The following is a 26,932-nucleotide window of genomic DNA, read 5'->3' as shown; positions in this document are numbered from 1 at the left end:
ATATTGTTACTTTCAAGTTTATCATTAGGTACATGTCTGCATGTACTGCGCCTGAATGAATGTTTCCAATTCTTCATATAATTGGAAGTATTCATTCATGGCACGATACATGGGGAAATGTTACTAAGTGACAGACTTGACCAAAGTAATGATAGTAACTTTCTAGTTATATGAAGACTTGGAAATATTCATTCATGGCACAGTACTTCTTACTAAATGATAAACTTGAAAGTAATAGTAATCAAAAACTTCTCCAATGTTGAATGCCTATTTCACTGGAAAAAAAAATCGTCTTTACCAACTACTCACTTTATATTTGCCATGACATAAATACATCTAGATATAAATGTTTCATATTCACTGTACACTGCTGTTTCAGCAGTAGAAACTATTTTATCTTATCCTTTGAGATTCTTTGGACTGAGGTAAACAAATGATTGTGCAAATGTGAAGTTGTGATGCAACTGATATTGTGCTCTGTGTGCCAGGCAAGAAAATGATCAACAAAAATGTGAGTAAATGCACTAACAAAATGACTAATCTTGCTTAACACTTAATGTACACACTGTAATATATTTGTCTTCCTCAATAGGCGTCTTTTCTGAGAAATAACCTCGCTGGCACACACACTAAAAGAAACTAGCCTCACTTCATATTAATTACAATGTAAAAGTAACTGCAAATCCACATGATGATGGCACCATGCTTCCGAAAATCGTTCTGCGAATAAAATATTAGTAAAAAGTGACTGTTACAGCATATATTATTTCATAAAAATGCATGACGTTGTTCAGCAAATAATGTGTTCATAAAACCATGTATTGTGTGCATTCCGTATTCATCTTCAGAAACCTAATTAAATGAAATTGCACGCCAGAGGATTTTATGTAAATCACTGCCTGACAATCAGTAAAGCTTCTAGCGACACATCCTCTCATCCTTCATCCTTGTCCAGTTCTGTTAGAGTTCCCTGGCCTCGGCTTAAGCGAGACGGACTGTACTGTTCCATCCTTTGCTACACACTGTTGTACTTTTACTGCTTACTGTATTACGTAATGCGTCTGTCATAGTTAAAACATGCCTGGTTTTACGTAAGCGAAGCTCGCTGACATTGCATCTTGCTTATGACGCCGCTGGTGCCATGGTTTGCTGCATACAGAGGTTCACAAACAAACGACTACAAAATCCCAGAAAATTTATTGTAGGTGACAGACGATTCGATGCTACAGGTTCAATGACGTAAAAATATTGAACACTCTAATGTGCCCAATAAACTGACTTCAGTGCTTACATCATCTGAGCACAAACGATGCACCGCTGGTACATTACATCAAAAGACTTGCACGGAAGTCCTTTGGCGTTGTGGAATTTAAAACTTACGCAGCGTATAGATCTTCCCATGAGATTTCGGGCGAACTGGTAGCAAGCTATAGGCTTCGTGCCATGTGCTCAAAATTTTATGGATCATCCTCTACCGTTGTTAGCAAAATTCTGCTCTTACACCCTATATGCATCAGGTGCGCGCACGGTAAGTTAACCCTCCATTTCATGAAGTATATGAGCAGTAAAAGAATAACCGGGGAAAAATAAGAAGCAGAGGCAAAACTTGCCAAATGGCTTGTTAGCTGAGATCGCGTAGGAGCTGCGTTGGCGGTCCACAGAGAACGAGCTACTTGGGTGACCTTGGGGCGTAACACGATAACGAGCTCGGTCAATAAAAACAGCAAAAGAAGAAGAAGGCCTACCCAGCGGCTCCATTTCCACAAAGACTGTCTGGAACATAACAGTGCAATTTAGTTGCGCAGGTTTCGGTATACACTTGGCTTCGTAATTAAACATTTTAATGTTTACTCACTCACCGTTAAGTTAGTGCTTCACATAGAAGACTGGACTGAACTCTATCCCTTTCTCGAAGAGTAGTCAGATGTCTACCGATATGCTTAGCGGGCTGAGTTTAATTTTGTTTTCTTCGCCCTTCTTCAATAAAAGCACAATTCACGAACAGGAACATGTATTCCGGCCACAGGTGAGCGTATTACGGTACTAGTTTCAATTCCAGCTCAAAGACCATGAAGTTTGTCCAGCTGCTTAACTGATGTGTTCCGTCACGCAGTAAATAAATCATTCGTACACTTCATGCCGGATACCATGCTCGATGATTATATCTCATTACATGGATCCTGCAGCGTAACGTACAGTTTATAATATAATCAGCCGCGCAGAGAGAAAGCATCCGCTCTGCCTTAGTTAGTCTGGGGCTGGGTTAAAATATCGCCACTGCAGCCTTCTATTAGGATCCTCCCAGTTTCGCTGAACCACTTTCGACGAATGGAAAATGCTTCCTTCATCGAAACCAGTAGCTACTCTATCTTTCATTCTTATGTAATTGACCTACTGGTCTGTCTCCACTGCCTATAGTATACAATTCTTAAAAAGAAACTTCGGCAACTTTATCTTAGGATTTAATGTGCCAATCGCTGGCAACTACTTTGACACTGCCATTAGCTAAACTGTAAAAGTTTTGCAATTAGCAGTATTCAATTAGATGACGGGCCTAACGCAGAGAACATAACGAAAGACCAAGACTTGCAAATCATTCCACAAGAAACTTTTACACTGCCTTTACTCAATACTCCAAATTGGACAAAATGGGTACATCCATAGTGATAGGAGAGAGGAAAACGCATCTAGCAAGCCTCCTTCAAGATACATATCCGTTTCATTACACTGAGACATACGCTGTGTCCAAAGGACGCGGGGAATAAGCGGATATTTATCTCACTTCCGTTTTGTCAGAACTTTGTTTATACGACCAGAACTCCGCATTTTGATAATCTCTATATACGAGAGCGTGCTGAAAAGAAATGTCTCAGGCATTTTAATTCTTGTCTCGATATCGTTTGAGATATTACATGTCACTCATATTACCCGGTCACCATTCCTTCTTCGCTGACGCATGTTGCAACGCACTGCCGCTAGAGCGCTCTGGGCCGGCCAGAGTGGCCGCGCGGTTAAAGGCGCTACAGTCTGGAACCGCACGACCGCTACGGTCGCAGGTTCGAATCCTGCCTCGGGCATGGATGTGTGTGATGTCCTTAGGTTAGTTAGGTTTAAGTAGTTCTACGTTCTAGGGGACTGGTGACCACAGCAGTTGAGTCCCATAGTGCTCAGAGCCATTTTAGAGCGCTCTGAATTGTAGAGTGTAACATGGTGGTGTGCAGCGTAGCTCTTTCGGTGCGAGAGAAACAGCGGGCTGTAATAGAGTTTCTAACCGCATAAAACGTTCGTCCACGCATGGAGCATCCGCTCCTTCAGCATGACAATGCTAGAGCACACACGAGTGCTGCGACATCAGCTACAATCCGACGCATTGTATTCACTGTCATCGATCATCCTCCATACAGTCCCCAATTGGTCCCATCTGATTTTCATCTGTTTCAAAAACTTAAAGAACACCTTCGAGGACTTTATTTGGATAGTGATGAAGTGGTGCGAGCAGAGGTGAAGTTGTGACTCCGTCAACAAAGTCAAACATTCTGCAGTGACGGTCAACAAACTCGTTGGGAGAGTTGTTTTCGCCGCGAGGATGACTATATTGAGAAGCAAATATGTATACATGAAGAATAATGATGTGGAATGTTAATAAAGTTTGTTTTATTAAAAACACTTTAAGAATTTTCATATAATACTGAGGCTTTTCAACACGCCCTCGTATATTTCTATAGCAAATATAACTGTGATTTTGTGTAGGCTATGATCCAACTATAAATTTCATCGAGGAAGTTTCCCACCTTTCCAGAATCGATACATGCGTATACTAAGCGCTCAATGAAATTACTGCGACTATGTTTTGTGTCAATATCCAATTTCATTCCCTGAAATCAAAAGGTTTGGTCAAGCGTTGAATAATGAATAGGTCCACCTTTACATTGTGGATAGTCAGCTTGTACTTCTGAAACTAAACAGTTTAGTCACGTAAATCATGTTACAGCCTTAGAAAGTGTGTACGGATTCTAATCTGACAAACATATCGCAACACAGTTTCGGGTTAGTACTACGCAAAAGGAGTGCTTTGTTATTACTAGGAGCACCACTTCATCTTCGTTAACACTCAAGGCCTTCGCAGTTTCATGTGTGAAGGCGCAATTTTTGCGCTCAGAATACAACCTTATACAGTAACGTCATAAACTTTTTCATTACAGTTGTGACTCGCAGCTTCGCTCGAGAAATCTTTAGGCTGTTGGAAAGTTCATCTTAAGAGATGTACCTGTGGTCAGTAAGAAACACACGGAATGCAAAGTTGTCAAACAATTGAAGAAAATCGTCAGCAACAAAGTTGTTAATACGAAACATTACTTCAGTCGGAAAAGGATGAGGGGCGGCTTTGGCGGTAAACTTGGTGATTCCACTTATGTGATTTAGGCCAGGTGCCAGGCGCAAATAGTACTCACGCTCTGAGATTTCTGTACAAATTGAATTATGTATATAGATTGCTCATCCAACCCGGGAATAAAGAATGTCGACAGTTTTTGCCTATTACCAACACTGATACTGGCCGGATATTTATCTCATTCGAGTATGTTTTAATTTGAGGTTTTAAGTCAGTTACCAAATGACAAAATTTTTTGTTGTTGTGATGTAATTACAAATTCACAATTTTCTGATTTGTTGCTTTACCTGCACTGTGAAACCTTGTTTCCTGTCAAATGTCGTGATTCTAGGTCAACGGGAAGTACCTTACTAGTTTCGATGATTGATTTTACGAGTACCAAAATATGTGACGTAAATGGCCGTATCTTTTGATTGCATTGACTTAGAAGCTTACATTTGTTACACCACCAAGGGACCTAAAACTTTAGAATATGACATAAATTTCAACTTGATATGTCTACTCACACATGAGGAAAAGGGTTTTTAACAGGCACAGACATAGAGGCGGAAGGACAACAAAGAGATGAGATACAGAACGCTCAAAATAAACGCAAATATCTCACTATATTCTATTAACACTATTTCAAGAATTAATCTCAAGTGAAAAATCTAGACAATACGTAAGCTTCCTACGTATCGCTGACGTAGAGATAGTGAAGGTAAGATTAGGTTACTTACAGCACCCAAAGACATTTAAACAGTCATTATTCCCGCATCCCGTATTTGATTGAAACAAGAAGAAACGTTAACACACCATTTAAATTACCCTCTGCCAAGCACTTCGCAGTGGTCTGCAGAGTATATAAGTAGATGTAGAATCCTAATATTCCACCAACTGTCACCTGGCCTACTAAAAGTTAAAAATTTCTAAATGATATTGTCTGTAATTTAGATCCGTAGAATTACTTTCAGTGCCTTTAAAAGCTGTGCATGCGCATCTGCAAAGCGAACGTTTTTATTTTTTCTTCCGACCTTATTCCATAGAACATTTCGTGTTCTCCACTAAATTAAGTAGCTACTATTTAAATCTTAAGATATTTTGACTGAGGTTCGGTAGTTGACTGCTTATCGTGCGCCAGCTTTTATACTTTCGAAGTAAAAGACATCGTTCTGAGCAAGAGGCAACATTCATTTTGCCATCCAAGATCCCAAAGACTTTCTTTATACCCTTCATTTGACTACTTTGGCTACCATCACCTCATGACGATGTCAAATGTCTGACACGGTTATCACTTGTGACCGAAGGACGGTACTCTGACGAGCTACATGTTATTAGATGTTTGATGTAGGAATCATATAATGATGCTCAGTGATGAAAGTTAGTCATGTATGAATTAGAAAACACAAATATTTGTCATCTAGACCGAACTCTTTAACTAAAGTTCAATCACTTCGTCATATACCTTCTTGTCACGAAGTAGAAAACAGAAAAAATATTTGTGATCTAGACTGAACTCTTTATTTAAAGTTTAATCATTTCGTCATACGGCTTCTTGTCACAAGACGCAAACCTACTACACAGATTACAGCAGCAGCTGTAAGCTCCATAGGTCTCAAAAGATTAAGCTGCTACTATCAACAGCTGTGTGAACAGACTATGGAAAACTGCAAGCCTGCTATACAAACTATTCATGACAACTCAAGACGCATTTTGTATATATAGTGGAGGAGACCAAACTACTGAAGGAAACCAAATTACTGAACCTCTAATATCAGCATGTAGTAAGTTAAGAAAAGAGAGGGACACACTAAAGAAGCAAATAACTGAAAAACATGAGGATGATTGCCCATCAGTAAAGTAGATTCAGTTCATAAATTCAAAACAGCTTTTTCAAACTTTTGTAATTCAATATGAAACAGAGTTGTATGACAATCTTCTGGCATTAACTATATCTTCATGTACATATTGAACAACCTATATACATGGTGTTTCAAAAAGGACTTCACAGCTTTGAAAATTCATATAAATTGATTCGTAGCACCTACAGAGGTGATTGTAGTGTCCATTTGTAGGGAAATACATAAAGTTTTGTCTCGGGTAGTTCGCTAGTGCCGAATCGCACCGTAAAGAGCGCTGGCGGCAGTTGCGTTAGAGATGACTGCCTTCACTGGACCTGAGTATGCTAGCTGCGTGTTTTGGTTTGAAGAATCCAAGTCGGCGACAACAATTCAGCATAATTTTTGTACAAAGTACGCTAAAGATCCTTCTAGTAGGCCTGCAGTTTGTGAGTGGCATAAATGTTTTGCAGAAACAGGGTGCCTGGTAACATATGGAAAATCATTAGGTCGCCCAAGCACATCTGACGTCGCTGAGCGAGTGAGACAACGATTAGCCAACAGCCCTACGAAATCGACCCGGCGTGCATCTCGCGAACTGCAAATCCCACATACGACTGTTTGGCATGTGTTGAGAAACCTTTGCATCTGAAACCGTACAGATTGACGATCGTACAAGCAATAAAAGACACTGATAAATTGCAGGCAAGAACATCTGTGCGGATATTTAAAATCGATTACATGGGGATGAAAATTTCTTGGACAGAATCATCTTTTCTGACTAGTCGACTTTTTACTTAAGTGGCAAGATTAACACACGTAACTGTGGGATCTGGGACAGTGAAAAACCACATCAAACATTGCAACCTGTTCGTGATAGCCCTACACTGAACGTTTTTTGTGCAAGAACAAAGTGAACGGCCCCTTTTTTTCTGTGAGAGAACCATCAACCTGGATAGGTTTTTTGATGCCACAGATCGATGAAGATGACCAAGAACGAAATGTTTACTTCATGCATGATAGTACACCATCCTACTACCTGGCTGACGTCCGGGATTTTCTCAGTGACCGCTTTCCAGGTCAATGAATGGCAGTGTTGCACCAATTGCATGGCTCGCACTTTCCCCAGACCTGATACCACTCCCTTTTTTAAATGGGAATTCATCAAGGATATCGTATTTGCGCCTCCTGTTCCGGCTTCTCTACCTGAACTTAGAGCAAGAATTTATGCCGCCACTGAGCAGGTTACACCTGCAATGCTACAACGAGTTTGGGAAGAAATTGACTGCCGATGGGATGTGTGCAGAATAACCAGCGGAAGCCACGTACAACATCTTTACTTTAAGGTAAAAAATCTTGATGTGTTTCCCTACAAAATAACACTAAACCCAGCTGTATATTTTCTTTCAATAAATTTATATGAATTTTTAAAGTTGTAAAGTCCCTATTGATACAACCTGTATGTGCTATAAGCTTAACAACAGCGTTATCATAACTCATACAAATGTTGACACAGTGATCAGATTGTGTCACAAAAGAAAGGTTCGATACCGAAAGTGTGTAATTTATTGAAATTGTAAATATCTTAAAGATGTGTATATGTACACAGATAAGTGGTATTTAAGTAAATTGTTAACACTTGCTGTATTTCAGTTTTGTATCGAGGAAATGGGCGTCAGATGTAATTGCATGAGTTATATTGTTTCTTTTTCTGATTCCCGTCAGATCATCGAAGTTAAGCTCTGTCGGGCTGCCGGCCGAAGTGGCTGCGCGGTTCTGGCGCTGCAGTCTGGAACCGCAAGACCGCTACGGTCGCAGGTTGGAATCCTGCCTCGGGCATGGATGTGTGTGATGTCCTTAGGTTAGTTAGGTTTAACTAGTTCTAAGTTCTAGGGGACTAATGACCTCAGCAGTTGAGTCCCATAGTGCTCAGAGCCATTTCTGTCGGGCTTGGCTAGCACTTCGATGGGTAATCGTCTGGCTCTGCCGAGCGCTGTTGGCAAGAGGGGTGCACTCAGCCCTTGTAAGGCCAACTGAGGAGCTACTTGACTGAGATGCCGCGGCTCCGATCACGAAAACTACAACGGCCACGAGAGCGGTGTGCTGACTGCATGCCCTTCTTATCCGCATGCGGTGACGCCTGTCGGTTGAGGATTCTTCGGACTAGTCTATCTTTGCATAGATGGTTGCGGGACCTCGGCTAGTCAGTACAAAGTGTCGAAATAAAACACCTTCAGCCCTCTAAAAGTGCAGTACTTATTTTATTGAGCAACCAGTTTCAGCGCTACATTACGCCATCTTCAGGCCCCCTGACCGACGTGAAGGAAGAATCCCAACTCTTGCCCAGTCAAAATAGAAGCCAGAATTCAGTGACTGGTTTCCGTAGATTTTTGACACAGCGATTTCTTCTATAACAATTTGCCAAACAGGGATTGATTTATTTATTTTGTGTTAGTTGCCAGCCGGTGTGGCCGAGCGGTTCTAGGCGCTCCAGTCTGGAACCGCGCGACCGCTACGATCGCAGTTCGAATCCTGCCTCGAGCATGGACGTGTGTGATGTCCTTGGGTTAGTTAAGTTTAAGTAGTTCTAAGTTCTAGGGGACTGATGACCTCAGATGTTTAGTCCCATAGTGCTCAGAGCCATTTGAACCATTTTGTGTTAGTTATGTTGTGTCTTTTTAATCTAAAATGCTACAGCTGGCGTTGTAAGTTACCGACAATCATGTAATATACTAATGTAATGGAGCACGTTAAATGAACGAATAAGCCCAATATGTCATGAAAGAGAGTATTATTGATCAAGTAAAATCGTTTGATACTGTTGTCTGGAAAACAATGACCGACAGAGTCATTCACATTGTGACATTACTGTTACTGTGTGACATTAGGTATACCATTTCACTTTTCTGCGGCTATTTCGCAGTTATCTAGTGAGTATACCAGAGCAGTATGTCGAAAGAGACAGTCCTGTGCCCGCCATCTGAAGCATCTCTACACCCTCCCTTGTCGGCAGAAAGATCATTGCTGAATCTCATTAGCTCGAGCAGGTCAGCTCTGGGGAGTTTGCAGAAACCAGGAAGCGACCCACAATGTGGCTATTGACAGCTGGGCTCGCATCTGGGCCTCCAGGGGTCATTGCACGCCACGGCCGCCCCACAGCTCCCAAAGAATAACTAAACACGGCATTTTCTGCATGGCTTCGAAAGATAGATGACGCGACGCCATCTTACCAGCATGGAAGAATCAGTTAAGGTAGCTGTAAGATTTTGGTTCAGGCAGCAGTACAGCGTCCGTGTAGACAGTGCTCTTCTTATGTAAGGCTGACCGGTCATGAAGATACGCTTCAGTCGAGTGCCAACTTCGTCTTCAAATATGAGCATCTTGTACGCAAAAGGAGGGAGGTTACGTGGACTTTCCCTTACTTTTGATTTGAGCAGGAATTCTCGCACACCAAATTGACAATAGCAACCCCTGGCCCTCCTCCAATCCCCCAATGTATAGATTTTAAAGAGTGGAGAGTTGAGGGCCACGAACATACAGGGTTATTACAAATGATTGAAGCGATTTCACAGCTCTACAATAACTTTATTATTTGAGATATTTTCACAATGCTTTGCACACACATACAAAAACTCAAAAAGTTTTTTTAGGCATTCACAAATGTTCGATATGTGCCCCTTTAGTGATTCGGCAGACATCAAGCCGATAATCAAGTTCCTCCCACACTCGGTGCAGCATGTCCCCAGCAATGAGTTCGAAAGCATCGTTGATGCGAGCTCACAGTTCTGGCACGTTTCTTGGTAGAGGAGGTTTAAACACTGAATCTTTCACATAACCCCACAGAAAGAAATTGCATGGTGTTAAGTCAGGAGAGCGTGGAGGCCATGACATGAATTGCTGATCATGATCTCCACCACGACCGATCCATCGGTTTCCCAATCTCCTGTTTAAGAAATGCCGAACATCATGATGGAAGTGCGGTGGAGCACCATCCTGTGGTACGTTTAGCTCCCTGCTTGCTTTATTCGTCGACTTCCGCGGGCTACGCGTGAAACTTGCCCGCATGCGTTCAACCGTTTCTTCGCTCACTGCAGGCCGACCCGTTGATTTCCCCTTACAGAGGCATCCAGAAGCTTTAAACTGCGCATACCATCGCCGAATGGAGTTAGCAGTTGGTGGATCGTTGTTGAACTTCGTCCTGAAGTGTCGTTGCACTGTTATGACTGACTGATGTGAGTGCATTTCAAGCACGACATACGCTTTCTCGGCTCCTGTCGCCATTTTGTCTCACTGCGCTCTCGAGCGCTCTGACGGCAGAAACCTGAAGTGCGGCTTCAGCCGAACAAAACTTTATGAGTTTTTCTACGTATCTGTAGTGTGTCGTGACCATATGTCAATGAATGGAGCTACAGTGAATTTATGAAATCGCTTCAATCATTTGTAATAGCCCTGTAGATTCTGGCACACTATTATGGGGTGTCGAGGGGATAGCATCATCTCCGGTCTCCGCTTGGTGTTGGTCGGCCATGGTAATTGTTTAAGGAAGTGTAAGTAGCGCAATTTCGAAAGTGCGATCCAAATCCAGTACAGTTCGTTACTTGCCTATTCTGCCATGCAATTTGTGTTGGTTACTTTCGTTAAATTTGTAGCTTCTCAATGTAACGTTTAATTCGATTACACGCACTGCTGTTATAAGATCTTGTTGCGCTAGCTTCATATCGCCTTCCACAGTTTTTTGGTAACTCTCACTGAGTTAGCGTTATTTTGTAATCTAATTTGAACTACAGGAAATTTTTTCTCTATTAATCTCATTGCGATTCATGCCAGTCATTATAACAGATAAATCTCAGTCTTGACTTACGTTTCTAGACCCTTTATCTTGCCGTACAACTTGTCCTGGTTAGGCGACCCACCAAAAACAGATACAAACGGTTGGGTTCCCAGCTGGCTCACTTCACCGTGTCGGCGTTGTCCTCGTGCACAGTGGCCCACTACAACGATATCTTACTTATCATATCATAAACACAGTGAGTATTGCACTCGTTCGTCTTATAATCAGTACGAGTCATTTTATCCTGATGTTCGTATCAGTGTAATGAGCATTATATTTGCTCGTCCTGCATCAACAAGCCGTACTCTTCAAATGTTGTCGCGTGAAAGTAACGAGCATTGCACGGGTCGGCTTACATCAACGGACAGTTAACTTAGAACAGTTAAGCATAAACAGAAACGTTCCATTTGACAGTACTCATTGGACGCTGCGCCTTTACGTAAAGCGATAACTGTGCCAAGTGTAACTGTTTGCGATGACTGTCCATAGAGCGTAAGAGTTTGTTTATTGCGCTGATGACAAAGTGAGACAAGGGATACAAGGAAATCCGGTGCCAGTACATAGCAAAATCCCCTGGAATCGTGCCAGAGGCGGTCTCCGTAATTAAGATCCCCATCTGGCGGACTCGTGAGCGACCGTCACATGTCCTCACCCGATGACTCAGTTGCGCAATGTTTCACATGCCACTTACGCGCGCTCTGGTGATCAGAAACTGTTGGTCATGACATCTTCATTCTTTGCAGGTGAAATACTAGAGATGAACACATATTAGCGTGTGTTAAGTTCCTGGCCTTACGGAAACGGGTTAGTAGATATCCACGAAGTGAACCAACTACTCAGTAGTACCGTTGGTATAGGATGCTCCTGCAGCTAGACTGTGACAACAAAAATAAATATGCTTACAAGTGGAGATATGAGGATCGTGTCAAATAATTCACAGGTTGGCAGCACTACGGTGTGAATGACGTGTCGATAATGTTAGTTATGTCGGCTACAGGACAAGGTTTGCGAAGGAAGCTCCTGTTTTGTTTTCGGCGATATGTTTTGTTTTATAATACTTCTTGTTCTTCGGCACTACAGACCTTGGTGGGCCTTGGCCTCCTCAACAATCTTCCTCCATATCTCTCTGTTCTCAGCTTTTTTGTTCCACCCACGGATTCCCAACTTCGCAAGGTCAGCCAGCACATTGTCCATTCATCTAATACTGCAATTTATAAATGGTGTCCGCACTGATTTCTGGTACTGTAACTGTCTGTCGTTGAGCTGACGGTTTTCACCAAACCCGTGTGAGCTTAAACAAATTGGAGTTCCAGTACAGCGCTCGTGGCTGTCGCATCGCGGTCGCGAAGTGGGGCCGAGGCAGTTCCAGATAAGTTTTATAGCCTGACGATAATTTGTGGATTTGTAGTTTTAGACTGACGATGTCCACTATGAACAAACTGCAGTTACTGTTATTCTGAAGAAGGTTGGGTTATCGCGACTGAAACCTAGGTAAATTCTAGGTAAACGGTGCAACTGAGGCTATTGATTATTAAAATTAAAATTAATAGTTTCATTCTTAAAGATAGTTTTCCTCATGTCATTATACCGTATGGCATTATTGAATGAAAATATGTCGACTTACTGATTTGTCTCTCCCCAAGATTTGCAGGTTTTTATAGGAGTTCCGAAATGTGCTTTTTTCAGCTTAAATGTTCAAATGTTCAAATGTGTGTGAGATCTTATGGGACTTAACTGCTGAGGTCATCAGTCCCTAAGCTTACACACTAATTAACCCAAATTATCCTAAGGACAAACGCACACACCCATGCCCGAGGGAGAACCCGAACCTCCGCCGTGACCAGCCGCACAGTCCATGACTGTATCGCCTAAGACCGCTCTGCTAATCTCTCGCGGCCCAGCTTAAATTCTCATCAGTATGGACACCTAAGAATTTTGAAGTTTCCGCACTATCTATTATTTCTGCACCGTGTGTTACGTGTTGGCGTAGTACCCCTAGATGTGTGGAACTGAATATGTTGTGTCTTTTTCAAACTAAGGGTGTGACCATCCACAGAAAACCAGTCAGCAATACTTCTAAAGACATAGTTTACCGTTTCTTCTGTTTCTGCATGCATGCATGGACTGATTACATCTGAAAAAAAGCTAATTCTTCTTGTTGTATATTAGACAGAAGACCGTTTGCATGTATGAGGAACAAGATTGAACGTAATATTGAGGGGACCCGAGATGTGATTTCTCCCAGTCAGAATAATGTCCATGGACTACATTGGTTGAATTACTAAGCACAGCTTTCCGCATTCTTTTGGTTACATATGATATTATCCTTTAGATGGCTATACCATTAATGCCTTTTTTTGTCGTCAGTTTTTGACTGGTCTGATGTCCCCCCCCCCCCCCCCCCCCCCGATGAATTCCACTCCTCTGCCAAACTATGCATCTCAGAGTAGCTCTTGAAACCTACGTTCTCAATCCCACAAAACTTCAGTTTATCTAGGAGAATACCCGTGTTTGTTCAACATCTGGTTGAGATGGACGCGCATCCACTGACAGTCACAATTCCTGTCGAGTTGGAATCCTATTGTTATCGTTAAGGTGTGACACTCGTCACGGTCCCCGTCGTTATTATCGTTTTACGAGCACTGTCTTCAGGCCGTGTTACATGACTGATAGTGGCACACCATTCCTTGCAGATACGTTAGACAGTCCACACTGATACACTAACAAATCGGGCAACTTCATCCACGGTGGCGTGTCCAAATAGGAGAGCTGGTCTCTGCCATCCCTGACACGTCTCTTCGTCGATCCACGCAACCCTATGGCACAAGGGCACTACTTCATTTCCAAGGCTTACTTCAGGGGAGACGGTCGATTCGCATGATGACTTGCTGACAGTTCGACACAATGTACAACTCTCCAAAGATAACAGTAAGGTGTGGATAAATATTTTGTCCGGTGAGCGTGTAAAATAAAAGACATGGAAATAAATACCAGTTGCATATTAAATACGTTCCAAGATTCTACCAAACGGATTAGAAACAACAGTGGACAGTCATTTCGGTGAATGTTAAAGTGCTTTTAGGAAAGGCAGATTATGCTGCTGATTACGATATTGAAAAGACAAAGTAGCAATGTTTGTTGATTTGAAAAAGTCTTTGATTCTATTGAGAGAGACACTGTAGGTAAATAAATCCGAGAATTTGGTGTAAACTTCGAATTAGCAAATCTAATTTGTGAAACACTTCAGTAGAATGTAAAGTCAAATTTATTGGAGAAATATCTCAATCCTTTGAAATGAACAGACGTGTACGGCAAGGTGGTGGCCAATGCCAAATTCATTTTAACAATGTTCCAGAAAAAAAAAACGTGATACTTTGGAAAGAAAAACTGAATGACTATAAGACTTTACCAATAAGGCTGGAAAGAGGAAAAAGAAATTTATACATATTACAAAAATGTACGTACAAATTTATTACCTTCGTGCTACTAACTGTATTCGCAATAAATTTCGTAGACAGTATCTACATACGGAGCTAAATGCACAGACAGAATTACATCATGGTACCACACAGGGTTCAGCAGACATGATGTCATAAATACTGATATGCGTGAAAAACTCTCGCATTGTGCATGACGTTTAAATTTATTACTTCTTTGCTACTAACTCTATTCGTAACACATTTTGCAGTGAGTATCCATGTACGCCGCTAAATATACCTACACAAATATATCGTTGAACGACACATAGATCAAGTGACACGACGTCATTTACACTCTGACCCGTGAAAAAAAGCCGCATCATGCGTGAAGCTTTAATACATTTGTTCCCTACCCTTAAGACACTCCTGCAGTCGATTCAACTTAAGGAAATCCCTGACACCTGGCAGCACCTTTCACACGTTTCAACGGCGAAGCTCAAACAGCTGAAGACGAAAACAGTCGCCATCTCCAGAGCTATGAAGAGGTGTTGTCAAAGTGGCGCTTACAAAATCGCGTTGTAGACACGTGAAACAGCTGCGCCCAGCATACAGAAACTGTTCGGGACATTATCCTACAGCCGGCCGAGGTGGCCGAGCGGTTCTAGGAGCTACAGTCTGGTACCGCACGACCGCTAAGGTCGCAGGTTCGAATCCTGCCTCGGGCATGGATGTGTGTGATGTCCTTAGGTTAGTTAGGTTTAGGTAGTTCTAAGTTCTAGGGGACTGATGACCTCAGAAGTTAAGTCCCATAGTGCTCAGAGCCATTATCCTACAAACACAGTTCGTTTTTTGTTTTCGTTTGTAACAGAAAACTTGCAAAATGAATACCCGGGCAACGCCGAATTTGTCACCTAGTATTGGAATAAGCTGTCTCGCATTTACAGATGACTTCGTTATACTTTCAGAAAAGTGACATCTGCTGTAATACAGATCAGTCCTTCAGATAAATAACCAGTACGTTCTGCTTAAGAATTTCTGGAGAAGAAAAATTGCATTATCGACAAACATTAGATATGCACCGAAATTTCTGAAAAGAGATATCGGTCAAAGAGTGAAGGCTAAAAAATTTACAAATCTTGGGGACGTAATCCAAAATACGATTTGGAAAAAATCGCTACAAGAGTATGGAAAGGGCCTATACCGTAACTAGAGACAAGAGAATGTCTAGAATTAATATTTACAGAATAAGAACATGTACCCTCCACAGATCAAAAGTGAGACTGCCATTGTGGGTATGGAACCGGTCAAAATAAGTCTTAAGCACATTTACAGTTAAAAGTACATTAAATTTGTCACCAAAAATCAAATGTTCAATACACTTATGTGCATGTGATAATTCTTAGGCTATTGTAACCATGCATTATGAAATTTAAAAAAAAAATAAAAAACATTTTATAGCACTTTGTACAGAAGTCAGTTTGCACGCAATATTCACACTATGTTATATTATTAATAACGTTCATGGGTTTAACTGGTTCTGCTATGAAATTCATCATCACTGGCGTGGACAGAGTTGGCCACCAATAAATCTCTTAAACCCTTCTAAAACTGAAATTTTTTATTATTTGAACTTTTTATGGCTGCTGGCATGTTATTGAAAATGTGTATTACTGAATAGTGGACACTTTCCTTAGCCAAAATAAGTAACTTTAAATCTCTGTGGAAGCTATTCATACTTGTGGTATTGATTCAATGAACTGAGCTGTTGGTTTGAAAATAATGACAAATTTCATTAATGAAAAAATACATTTGGAAGCAGTAATTAGTATCTCCAGTTCCTTAAACAGCTCTCTGCTGGACGTCGTTAAGTTGACACCACAGATAATTCGTATTTCACGTTTCCGGGCTCGAGAAACTTTGGCTTGGCTTGATGAACTACCCTAGAAAGTAATCCCGTGTGACATTATGGAGAGAATGTATCATAGTATGCTGGTTATTTTTATTTTTTTATCACCTATTTCTGGAGACATTTGCTTAGCCAATAGAGATTTTTAGACGTTTAAGCAATTCTGTAATCAGGTCATCTCAATTAAATTTATTATCAAGCTCTAATCCCAATAATTTAGTATTATCAACTTCTTCTATCTGCTTGTCACATTTTAGACATATACAGGCAGAAAATCTTTTGCAAGCTATGAACTGCATGCAGTTTTTTCAAGGTTTGGTGACAGGGAAATGGCTAGGAACCATATATTAATATCCATGAAAATTTCATTAGCCGATCTTTCTAAGGCTATACTTGATTTACCACTTACTGCAATGTTTGCTCAATAATGGTTCAAATGGCTCTAAGCACTATGGGACTTAACATCTGAGGTCATCAGTCCCCTAGACTTAGAACTACTTAAACCTAACTAACCTAAGGACATCACACACAGCCATGGCCGAGGCAGGATTCGAACGTGTGACCGTAGCAGCAGCGTGATTCCGGACTGAAGCGCCTAGAACCGCTCGGCCACAGCGGCCGGCATGTTTGCAATGTTTGTATCACCTGCAAACAAATCAAACTTGGCCTCTGGTAATGTTGCTGATGAAGCGTCATTGATACACGCAAGAAAAAGTAAGGGCCCTAAGACGGAACCATGGGGGACACCACACGTTATTGGTTCTCAGTTGGATGGAGCCTGACAGTTTATACGTCCCTTTCTTATTGACACTCTTTGTTTTCTGTCAGCGATATAGGACTTGAACCATTTTGCAGCATCCCCGTTTTACCGTAATATTATAATTTACTTAAAAGGATATTGTGATTTACACAGTCAAATTCGTTTGACAGATCACGAAAGATTCATTCTCTGAAGTTCAAAAATGGCTCAAATGGCTCTGAGCACTATGGGACTTAACAGCTGAGGTCATCAGTCCCCTAGAACTTAGAACTACTTAAACCTAACTAACCTAAGTACATTACACACATCCATGCCCGAGGCAGGATTCGAACCTGCGACCATAGCGTTCTCTGAAGTGATGAGATGGCAGGAAGAGAAAACACAGTGAACAGGTGAAATAGTACTGGAAGAAAAGAAGAGAGAGTAATTAATTAAAATTGGTACGTGGTCCTTCGTTAGCCCATCCGAGAAGGAAAGAAGGTATGTGCATCATTTACATAATTACCCACGTATGTCACTGCGGTTAAGCCTTGAGTGAGAAGTGGATGGGATGCCGGCAGTGAACTTACGCATCGTCTACAGGGGCGGACAAAGAGAGCCCTGCGAGGAGACACTATTGTGGTGACTTACCCGTTGCAGGCATCTCCGGGAGCTGGCGCTAGTGTAGCGCACTCGCGGCCGGTCGGCAGTGTATTATCTTGGGCGCAGCGCGCGTCCTGTCCTTTTTATCAGCTGCTGCTGCGGTTGCGTTCGCGGCGGCTCGCGCCGTGGTACGCGCAGCCTCTGCGGGAAGAGACTGCCGCAGCGGACAGCAACTCCGCACCGGCACCCAGCGCCTGGCCCCCTTCCCGCACTCGCTTTCTTTCGCCTTGTTGGCTCCGGGACGGAGAAAGAGAGTCCAGTCGGTCCGGCGAGGCGCCGCTGTGGGCGTCGGCAATTCTTGCCAATTACGCGGTAATTCCCCGCAGAGCGTAGCACGCGGCTACGGTTTGCTTTACGCGTCGCTATGACGTAGGTGCGGGTGGGGGCGGCCGGGAGGGGAGAGAGTGGGGAGGCAGAGAAGCCGGGGGAGGGGCGGCGCGCAAGAATTCGGCGAAAACGGAGGTCGTGCGAGGTTAATTCTGTTCAGCTGTTCCTCCAACTTTCGCACCGGAGCACTCAGCACGTCTCGGCTGCGTGAGTGAATCACTTTTCAGAGGAAGTTAGAACTTGATATCCCATTATTCTACGTGCTGTTCTTGGATACACTAGTGGTTAGGCCGGTATTACACTATCAAATTTCTTTGTCAAAGTTCTGATCAAAGATGTGATCATGTATTCCGTCAAATGTATTTGTCAAAGATCTTTGACGTAGCGCTAGAAGGGGTATTACACTGTCATCATATTTTTCGTCAAAGCTCAAGATGGCTGACAACAACAACTTGTTATTATCCGCAGCAGTTGCATGTACCACAATTGCACTGTGTGCACATGTGGAAGAGAAGCGGGGGGAAAAAAAGGAAACATACCTGGGTGAAGCCGTGGGTTTTACGACGACACGATAAAAGCATTCAACAAAACATGTTACGTGAGCTTATAGTGGAGGACGCAGAGTCGTACATCAATTACTTAAGAATGGAAGAGCATACATTTCTGTATGTGCTCAGTGAAGTGTATCCTCATATCACAAAGCACAATATTCACTTAAGAACTGCTACATCTGCAGAAGACAGGCTCACTGTAACACTCCGATTCCTTGCTACAGGAGAGGGTTGGGTTAGGTCAGGTCAGGTCTCGCCTCCAATCTTCTTATTTTATTTTTGTATTCAGGGTGCCTCACGTTGTAAAGCGCCTCAACAGCTTCATACATTTCTATTAATTTTGTAGTTGTCGGCACACACCAGTTGTATTTACCAGCAATGTTTATAAAAACACTACAGACGACAGAACGCTACAGCGATGCTAGCGCTCCATGTGGTAATATGTCACATTGCAGTGAACAGAAGACAAGCGACTTCTTTGATCAAATCTACAGCGAGGCCCTAGATGTGATCGAATATTAGACGACATTTGACAAGGTTCCCTATTACACCATCAAATATCTTTGACAAAGATATTTGACAAAGAAATTTGATAGTGTAATACCGGCCTTAGTTCCTTAATCTGCCAGCGGAAAAACGCTCCTATCGGAGCACCAAAAATCCGAATATGTTCCTGTTTATTTAAAACAGCCGCCTCATTCTACTTTACTCAGTACCTTTACAAATTTTCCTAAAAATTTTGACATGCGAACACATGCGAGCTTTTTTTAAAAAATGCAATTCACCTAAGACACCCACAGGATCTCCTAACTGTAACACTCTCTCACCTTCTAGTCCACTGCTGCAAGTCGCTCATAACCATCCACTCCTAAGTGTCCTTTCTCACTTACTCATTCAGCCCAACTCATTATTTCTTTGCGTCTCTCTGTCATTGTGTCAAGTGTCACAGGCACAGTCCCCCCCCTCCCCCCCCCCCCCCAATTACGTACTACTACTACTACAGTCTTCTCTCGCTGTCACTGTCGCCCTCTTGCTCTCTCTTACTGCTACTATCTCATTCATTCACTCTTATTGCTCGATTCTCTTCTGACTATCACTATCTCTCTCTCCCTTGTTGTCATTGTCATATACTCTTTCTCTCACTATCACTGACTCTAGCCCTCTTCCACTTCCCCTTTCTCTTTATTCCTCCTCCCTGACACTGTCTCCTTCACGCTTTTCCTAATGCTGTCCACTAACTGTCAACTATATTCTATTGCACCGTGTCGCCCTCTTTCTCTCACACTCCCATTGTCTCTTCCACACTTTCTACAATGCAAGTACTATCTTCCAGTATGTATCACTTCTCCGTTTCTTTGCTACTACTACTGTCTTCTTCTCTCTCAGCATAAAAAAAGCGCGAATACGTTCGCATGCCTAAATTTTTAAAAGCGCTGAGGAAGGTAGAATGTAGCAGCTGGTACTCCACTTTTCAGTCACAGCTTTTTTTTTAAATAAACAGGAACATATTCGCATTCTTTTGTGGTCTGACAGAGTCATTTTTCCGCTGCTTCGATTCTTTTCCTGGCTGCATGTAACCGCTGTGAAAAGAAATATATTGGTCAGTAAATTTAGACAGTTTACTTACGTGAAACTGAAATAACACAGAACTAATTTTACACCTCAGACAGGATTTTATGTGCAAAAAGATTTTGCATGCGCTTCAGCACTACGACATAGGGTTCTCAGAAGATAACGTAGTTACTTTACGCCATATTTGTTCTTGCTTCCTCACTTTATAAACTATGTTTTCGCCTCACATCGGATTTTACATACGTATTTTACGTGTATAAGCAGGATAATTTTTAACCTTTGTATCTCCGAAACGGATAAAGATCAAGAAAATTTTCCAGGTAGTTCGAGATCAGGATCTTAGAAGCATACTGTAAAAATTTGGGACATTTACTGTGCGAAGCCGTCTAGCAATCCTTGAGTGGGTTTTGGTCCGACGGTGACGGCGAAAAGTCAGTAAAAAAAAAAACGTTTTTGAAGGTCTTCCGAAGAACCGCTCGTGAACTAGTGGCGCCACCGTGAGTTCCATGAAGCCCTCCGTAGACCACATCAAATGCAAAAGAACCCACCGATTTGCTCGATCTGCCTAACCAGGAAGAAGTGCGTCATAGTCATACTTTAGGCCTGTACTGCTTGGTGTACAAATGGTTCCTGGTCCAAGGGCTATCCAAAACACTTGACCCCTACCTTTTATCACCAATAGTAGCCGAGGCATGAGCACCGGAAAATCTCGTGTTTATGCATGGCTTTTTGGAACATACTAGGAACATATGCTACCGCATGCATACCAATATTTACATCAAAGCATATACTCTGCAAACCGCCGTACGGTGCCTGGCGGAAGGTACGTCGTAGCACTACTAGCCATTTCCTTTCATGTTCCACAGTCAAACACAGCGAGGGAAAATCGATTGTCTAAAACCCTCGTACGAGACCTGATTTCTCGTACCTCTTCTTCACGGTCCTTACACGAAGTGTAGGTTGGCGGCAGTGGAATCGTTCTGCAGTAGGCATCAGATGCCGGTTCTTTAAATTTGCGCAATAGTGCCTTGCGGAAAGAGTATCGTCTTCCATCCAGGGATCCCATCTGAGCTCACGAAGCATCTCCGTCAATCTCGGTTGCTGATCGAACCTACCAGTAACAAATCTAGCTGGCTGCCTCTGATTTGTTTCGATGTGTTCCATTAATCCGACCTGGTGGGAGCCCCAGCACTCGAGCAGTACTCAGGAACGGGAAGGACAACCGTTCTTTATAACGTTCCCTTTGTGAACGAGCTAAACTTTCCCAAATACACCAGTTCCCGTGAGATCACCGAAGTTAAGCGCTGTCGGGTGTGGCCGGCACTTGGATGGGTGAGCATCCAGCCGCCATGCGCTGTTGCCATTTTTCGGGGTGCACTCAGCCTCGTGATGCCAATTGAGGAGCTACTCGACCGAATAGTAGCGGCTCCGGTCAAAGAAAACCATCATAACGGCCGGGAGAGCGGTGTGCTGACCACACGCCCCTCCTACCAGCATCCTCACCTAAGAATGACACGGCTGTCGGATGGTCCCGATGGGCCACTTGTGGCCTGAAGACGGAGTGTTATTTGTTTATAAACTTTCCCAAAATTCTCCCAATAAAACGAAGTGGAGCATTTGCCTTCCTTACTACCAATTTGACGTGCTCATGCCATTTCATATCGCTTTGTAACAGTACTTCTAAATATTTAATCGAAGTGGCTGTGTCAAGTTGCACCCTACTAATATTGTATTCGAACGTTACAGGGCTGTTTTTCCTACACATCCTCATTAACTTGCATTCTTCTACATTTAGAGCAAGCTGCCATTAATCACGCCAACTAGAAGTTTTGTCTAAATCGTCTTGTATGTTCCTACAGTCACTGAACGATGACACTTCCCCGTAAATCACAGTCATCAGCAAACAGACGTAAATTGCTGCTCACCCTGTCCGCCAGGTCGTTTACGAATAAAGAGAACAAAAGTTGTTCTCTCACACTTCCCTGGGACACCACTGATGACACTCTTGTCTCTGCCGTAATGATCCCATGCATGGCTAAACAATAACGGACTCACCCAAGGCTCTAAGGCTGTAGTCTGTCACCAACCTTATTTAATGTGTATATGAATGATTTGAAGTGAATCCAGGAATACAGATTAATAGAAATAAATATGTCAGTATCCTAACGTTGAAAGGTTTCTTTATTGTTAAGGAGATCTTTACAATTAATCTGAATATGGAGAATTAAAGTGTGGCCTCAATACAGCTGTTGCCCAAACGGAAAGCAGTAGGATGTGCCGTACATCAGAGATGGATGAAGCATAGAGTGGCATTTTAGCAGTGAGAGCGTAAACAAAAATTCTGGCAAAAGAACATTTATTAGATCGCTAAATTTTATTACACACATGAACGTATGTAGTGAGTAATATGATGGCTGCTGTTGCCTGCAATCTATTACGTCACATATTAATTAACCCTCGAACTTTACTTCGGAGTCCCCTGCAAGGACTATGATCTATGGAAGAGGGATGATCAAAGGATGGTTTAATCACGAACACTTACATTCACACTCACTTGAGAGACTAACAGGAAGGAAAAGAACTAAAACAGTCACCACACCACACGTGAGTAGCAAGCTGGGCTATTCCCTTGATTTTAACATCTACATCCATACTCCGTAAGCCACCTGACGGTGTGTGGTGGAGGGTACCTTGAGTACCTCTATCGGTTCTCCGTTCTATTTCAGTCTCGTATTGTTCGTGGAAAGAAGGATAGTCGGTATGCCTGTGTGTGGGCTCTAGTCTCTCTGATTTTATCCTCATGGTCTCTTCGCGAGATATACGTAAGAGGCAGGAATATACTGCTAGACTCCTCGGTGAAGGTATGTTCTCGAAACTTCAACAAAAGCCCGTACCGAGCTACTGAGCGTCTCTCCTGCTGAGTCTTGCACTGGAGTTTATCCATCATCTCCGTAACGCTTTCGCGATTACTAAATGATCCTGTAACGAAGCGCGCTGGTCTCCGTTGGATCTTCTCTATCTCTTCTATCAACCCTATCTGGTACGGATCCCACACTGCTGAGCAGTATTCAAGCAGTGGGCGAACAAGCGTACTGTAACCTATTTAATTTGTTTTCGGATTGCATTTCCTTAGGATTCTTCCAATGAATCTGTCTGGCATCTCCTTTACCGACGATAAACTTTATATGATCATTCCATTTGAAATCACTCCTAATGCGTACTCCCAAATAATTTATGGAATTAACTGCTTCCAGTTTCTGACCTGTTATATCGTAGCTAAATGATAAGGGAAATGCGGGGTAAATGAATAAAATTTCTGTTTGAAGTGAACTGCTATAAAAGTCAAGCATAATTAAGAATCACAATTAATTCAGATATTCTACAGCGGAAGATCACTATGGCCTTGGCACTGTAAACTTTCTCATATGATCACGACCACGCGGTCCTCGCAAACAAAAGTGTGCACAAAGAAAGTTAACAAGTGAGACGAATTGCACAAAATTCGGTCATAAAATCATGGAAATCATGAGCAATATACATGGTTTCGCGAAAAGGGTACAAAACAAAATGAACTGTATCACAATAAACTCAACACGACTCCGCGTGTTTGATTAACTGTACACCTGAACAATAACCTCTTCCCAGTCGTGCATCGTGCACCCTCTCGGTGCATCGAGTCTGTTGCAGTGACACACTGTTCTTCAGCGTATTCTGCTCCGTTGATGTCACAGGAGACCTGCTCGTGCAGAAGCACTGCCCGCGACACCTTTGATAGATGTCAGGTGCAGGCCGGGTGCACCTAGCGGTGTTGTCGGCGCTTCAGTACGCCGTGCTCAGCCGACGTTGGGTGTGACGCAGGTTCGAATCCTGCCTCGGGCATGGATGTGTGTGATGTCCTTAGGTTAGTTAGGTTTAAATAGTTCTAAGTTCTAGGGGACTGATGACCTCAGAAGTTAAGTCTCATAGTGCTCAGAAACATTTTTTATTGTCACCCCAACATCCGGCGATTCCCTCATCTGCAGCTTCCGCTCATTCGAGGGATGGCCTTACATTGGAGATGTGGTGCAGACCTTTCGATCATTTGGATGAAGTGTCTCCAATTTCAGTGCGTCGGGATGTGGAATGCGCCGCACCCGATATGGTCCACTGAAAACCCTGAGAAACTGTTTGCAGATGCCAGAACGTTTATATGAAAGCTTGTGATTTCTGACGAGGACCTTTGTCTAATCCCAAATACAATTGTTCTAACACCTTTCTTATATGCCTTCAACGTACGTAGACGATGTTTCAATTTCGGAACAAAGTGAAGATGAGCTACGAAAAGCAGTGTACAAACTACATCAATAAGGGGAGCGAAGATGTATCCTTCGCATATCATTAAAGAAAAGTAAAATCGTGGCTCTGCGTGGAAAATATCCCTCACGCTCAAAAATAATAATATATAACACTCCACTGGAGCAGGTCTCCAGCTTCAGTCTTTTAAGATGCTACATAAGCTACGATGTGGCCAAGGATATAGAAAATAAGAACAAATGTCACTCAGTGTGTGGTATAATAAGACATTCCAAAACAAATACGGATGAAAACAAAGTTAAAAGGTTATAAAACCAAGGCTAGGCGTGTATTGTTATAGGAAACTGAGTCGTAGATCTCTAAAAAACTTGGTGATAGCAAATTACGATAAGCAGAAATCAGATTTCTCAGACAAGTTAGAGGTCTTGCCAGGAAAGACAACATAAGAAATGGGAATATTAGGAATCCACTAGATATTAGTAAGATAATGAAGAAGCTTGAAGAAAATAAAACATTATGGAAACATCGCTACAAAGAATGAATGTAGAGAGAATCCCAGTCAGGCTACGCTTTGCAAGCCCAGAGGGGAAGATGGGATGTAAGAATTTGCAGAACGAGGTGGCTGTAAAATGTGAAGCCGGATCAGGCACGAAGGAATAAACCTTGATGTGGAGAAAATCTCAGCAGCGATTTCGTACTCGCTCACTACACCACTAACAAATAAAAGTCCCATCCACAGTCGGCTGGCTCTCTATTAACCATTGAATTACCTGCGGCCCCCTCGTGTGCAACAGTAGTACCAGACGGTACCTTGCCGAACTGATAACGTAGGAAATCGTTGATAAAAATTACCTTAACTGTATTTCAAAATGGTGAAAATATTGGAAACTTGCTTGAAACGTACAGAAATGTATAATTCTGCACTTCACATAGAAAGAAAATAAGGCTTCCTATGACTGCAACAACAGTGATTCACAGAGTAAGTTAACCCTTGCATATACAAGAGTGTAACAGTTAGTAGGGATGTGAAAAAATCTCGGTATGGTCTGACGTGTCGTTTCCTAGCCGTCCGTGTATTTTAGCACTTTTCGGTATTGTGGTTGCTTGCGCCAGTAACAAGCTGCAGAGGTAAGGGTTGTTTCTTTATTCTGCAGCTCGTGGGCCCTAATCCTACTCGATTGGTTGTGATCGGGGCATACGTAGCGGGGTTACAGGGAGAGTAATTTTGCTATGACACATCGTGTTTACAACATCCGTTGCAGAAAGGGTTCTTAATTTCCTGCCAGGAGGCAGCACCTTACAGACACACTGTAAACAGGCGCAGGAATTGGCCAATGATAATGTCTACAAACTGCTCCCAGTTATGATTAGCTGAAAGCCTTACATGTTAAATAATTTCGTGGAGCAGTTTGAAGCTCGAGAAAACGAGAGGTCAGTTGGCAGCCCTCGTGTGATGTAGAACCAACACCACCTGTACTACAAGAAGGCGTTGGTAGGGCATATGCCCGCTGGGACGGTGGAAGTAGGGAGCTAGGCCTGTGCGAGTGCTTTTTGTTTGTGCGTGTTGCCTACATCAGGGGCAGGTATGCATTCAGGGCCACACCTATTGTTCTCCTTTGATTGACAGGTACTTAACCTATTGTTCTGTAAAGTGGTTTTCCATATCATCCCCATTTCATTTTGATTGATAGGCACTTATCCTATTGTCCCCCCTCCCCCGCCCCCTCCCCCGCCCCCTCCCCCTACCCCTTTCATCCTCTCCCACCTGACACCATCCAGTTTTGCACGGTGAGTGTTGCAGATTAGTGAATATGGACTCGTGCAGTAAAAAGATCACCACACAGCAGAGCAAGGAGCCATTACCTAGCTGGAGTTGATTTAGTTAATTACATGTTCCACAGACCATCTGAACGGTTCTTTTATCGAAATAATGTGGAACAAGTCAGTTTACAGGATATCTATACATGTTTCGTGTTAACATGAACTAATGCATTATTTTTTAGGCCACTTGCTCATGTTGAGTAATAAGGGAAGATATGAAAACATCCAACTTGGAGAACGAAAACTTCCCAGTCAAGATCGCATTTGTAAAAGCTTTGTTCACGAAGACTGGTTTATGTAAATCGAGTTACCATCATCTGATCTGCGAATAGTGTACACGAAGGGTAAAACATATCACATTATGAAAACTACCTTGCATATCATAAATACAGGGTGGTCCTAAATTATTTGTCAAAAATGTAAAGGTGGTAGAGGGGCCTAAATAAGCACATTTCTTATAGGAATGTGGGTGCGGGAAAGACATTAGAGTGCTAGCTTGTACAGCAGTATGAATCACGGGAAACTGAAAAGACACGTGAAGACAAATGACATCAGAAATTTATTAATAGTTTACAAGAGGTGCTCGAAAGAGCGGACACCAAC

At 42.5% G+C, this 26,932-nt stretch overlaps 1 protein-coding gene across 1 annotated transcript in view; it reads right to left on the bottom strand.

Moving 5' to 3' along the window:
- Window positions 1–18,060, bottom strand: part of LOC124795291 (protein unc-13 homolog 4B-like) — a 205,590-nt gene extending 187,530 nt beyond the window's left edge. The window contains exon 1 of the mRNA XM_047259252.1: window positions 17,754–18,060. Within this exon, the coding sequence (XP_047115208.1) occupies window positions 17,754–17,766 (13 nt within the window). The 5' untranslated portion in view covers window positions 17,767–18,060. The remainder of the gene's footprint in view (window positions 1–17,753) is intronic.
- Window positions 18,061–26,932: the final 8,872 nt, after the last annotated feature.

The sequence above is a fragment of the Schistocerca piceifrons genome, chromosome 1, assembly GCF_021461385.2.
Source record: "Schistocerca piceifrons isolate TAMUIC-IGC-003096 chromosome 1, iqSchPice1.1, whole genome shotgun sequence".
Classification (NCBI taxonomy): Eukaryota; Metazoa; Arthropoda; class Insecta; order Orthoptera; family Acrididae; genus Schistocerca; species Schistocerca piceifrons.
The sequence above is the reverse complement of the archived record's forward strand: the minus strand, read 5'-3'. Positions and strand labels throughout refer to the sequence as shown.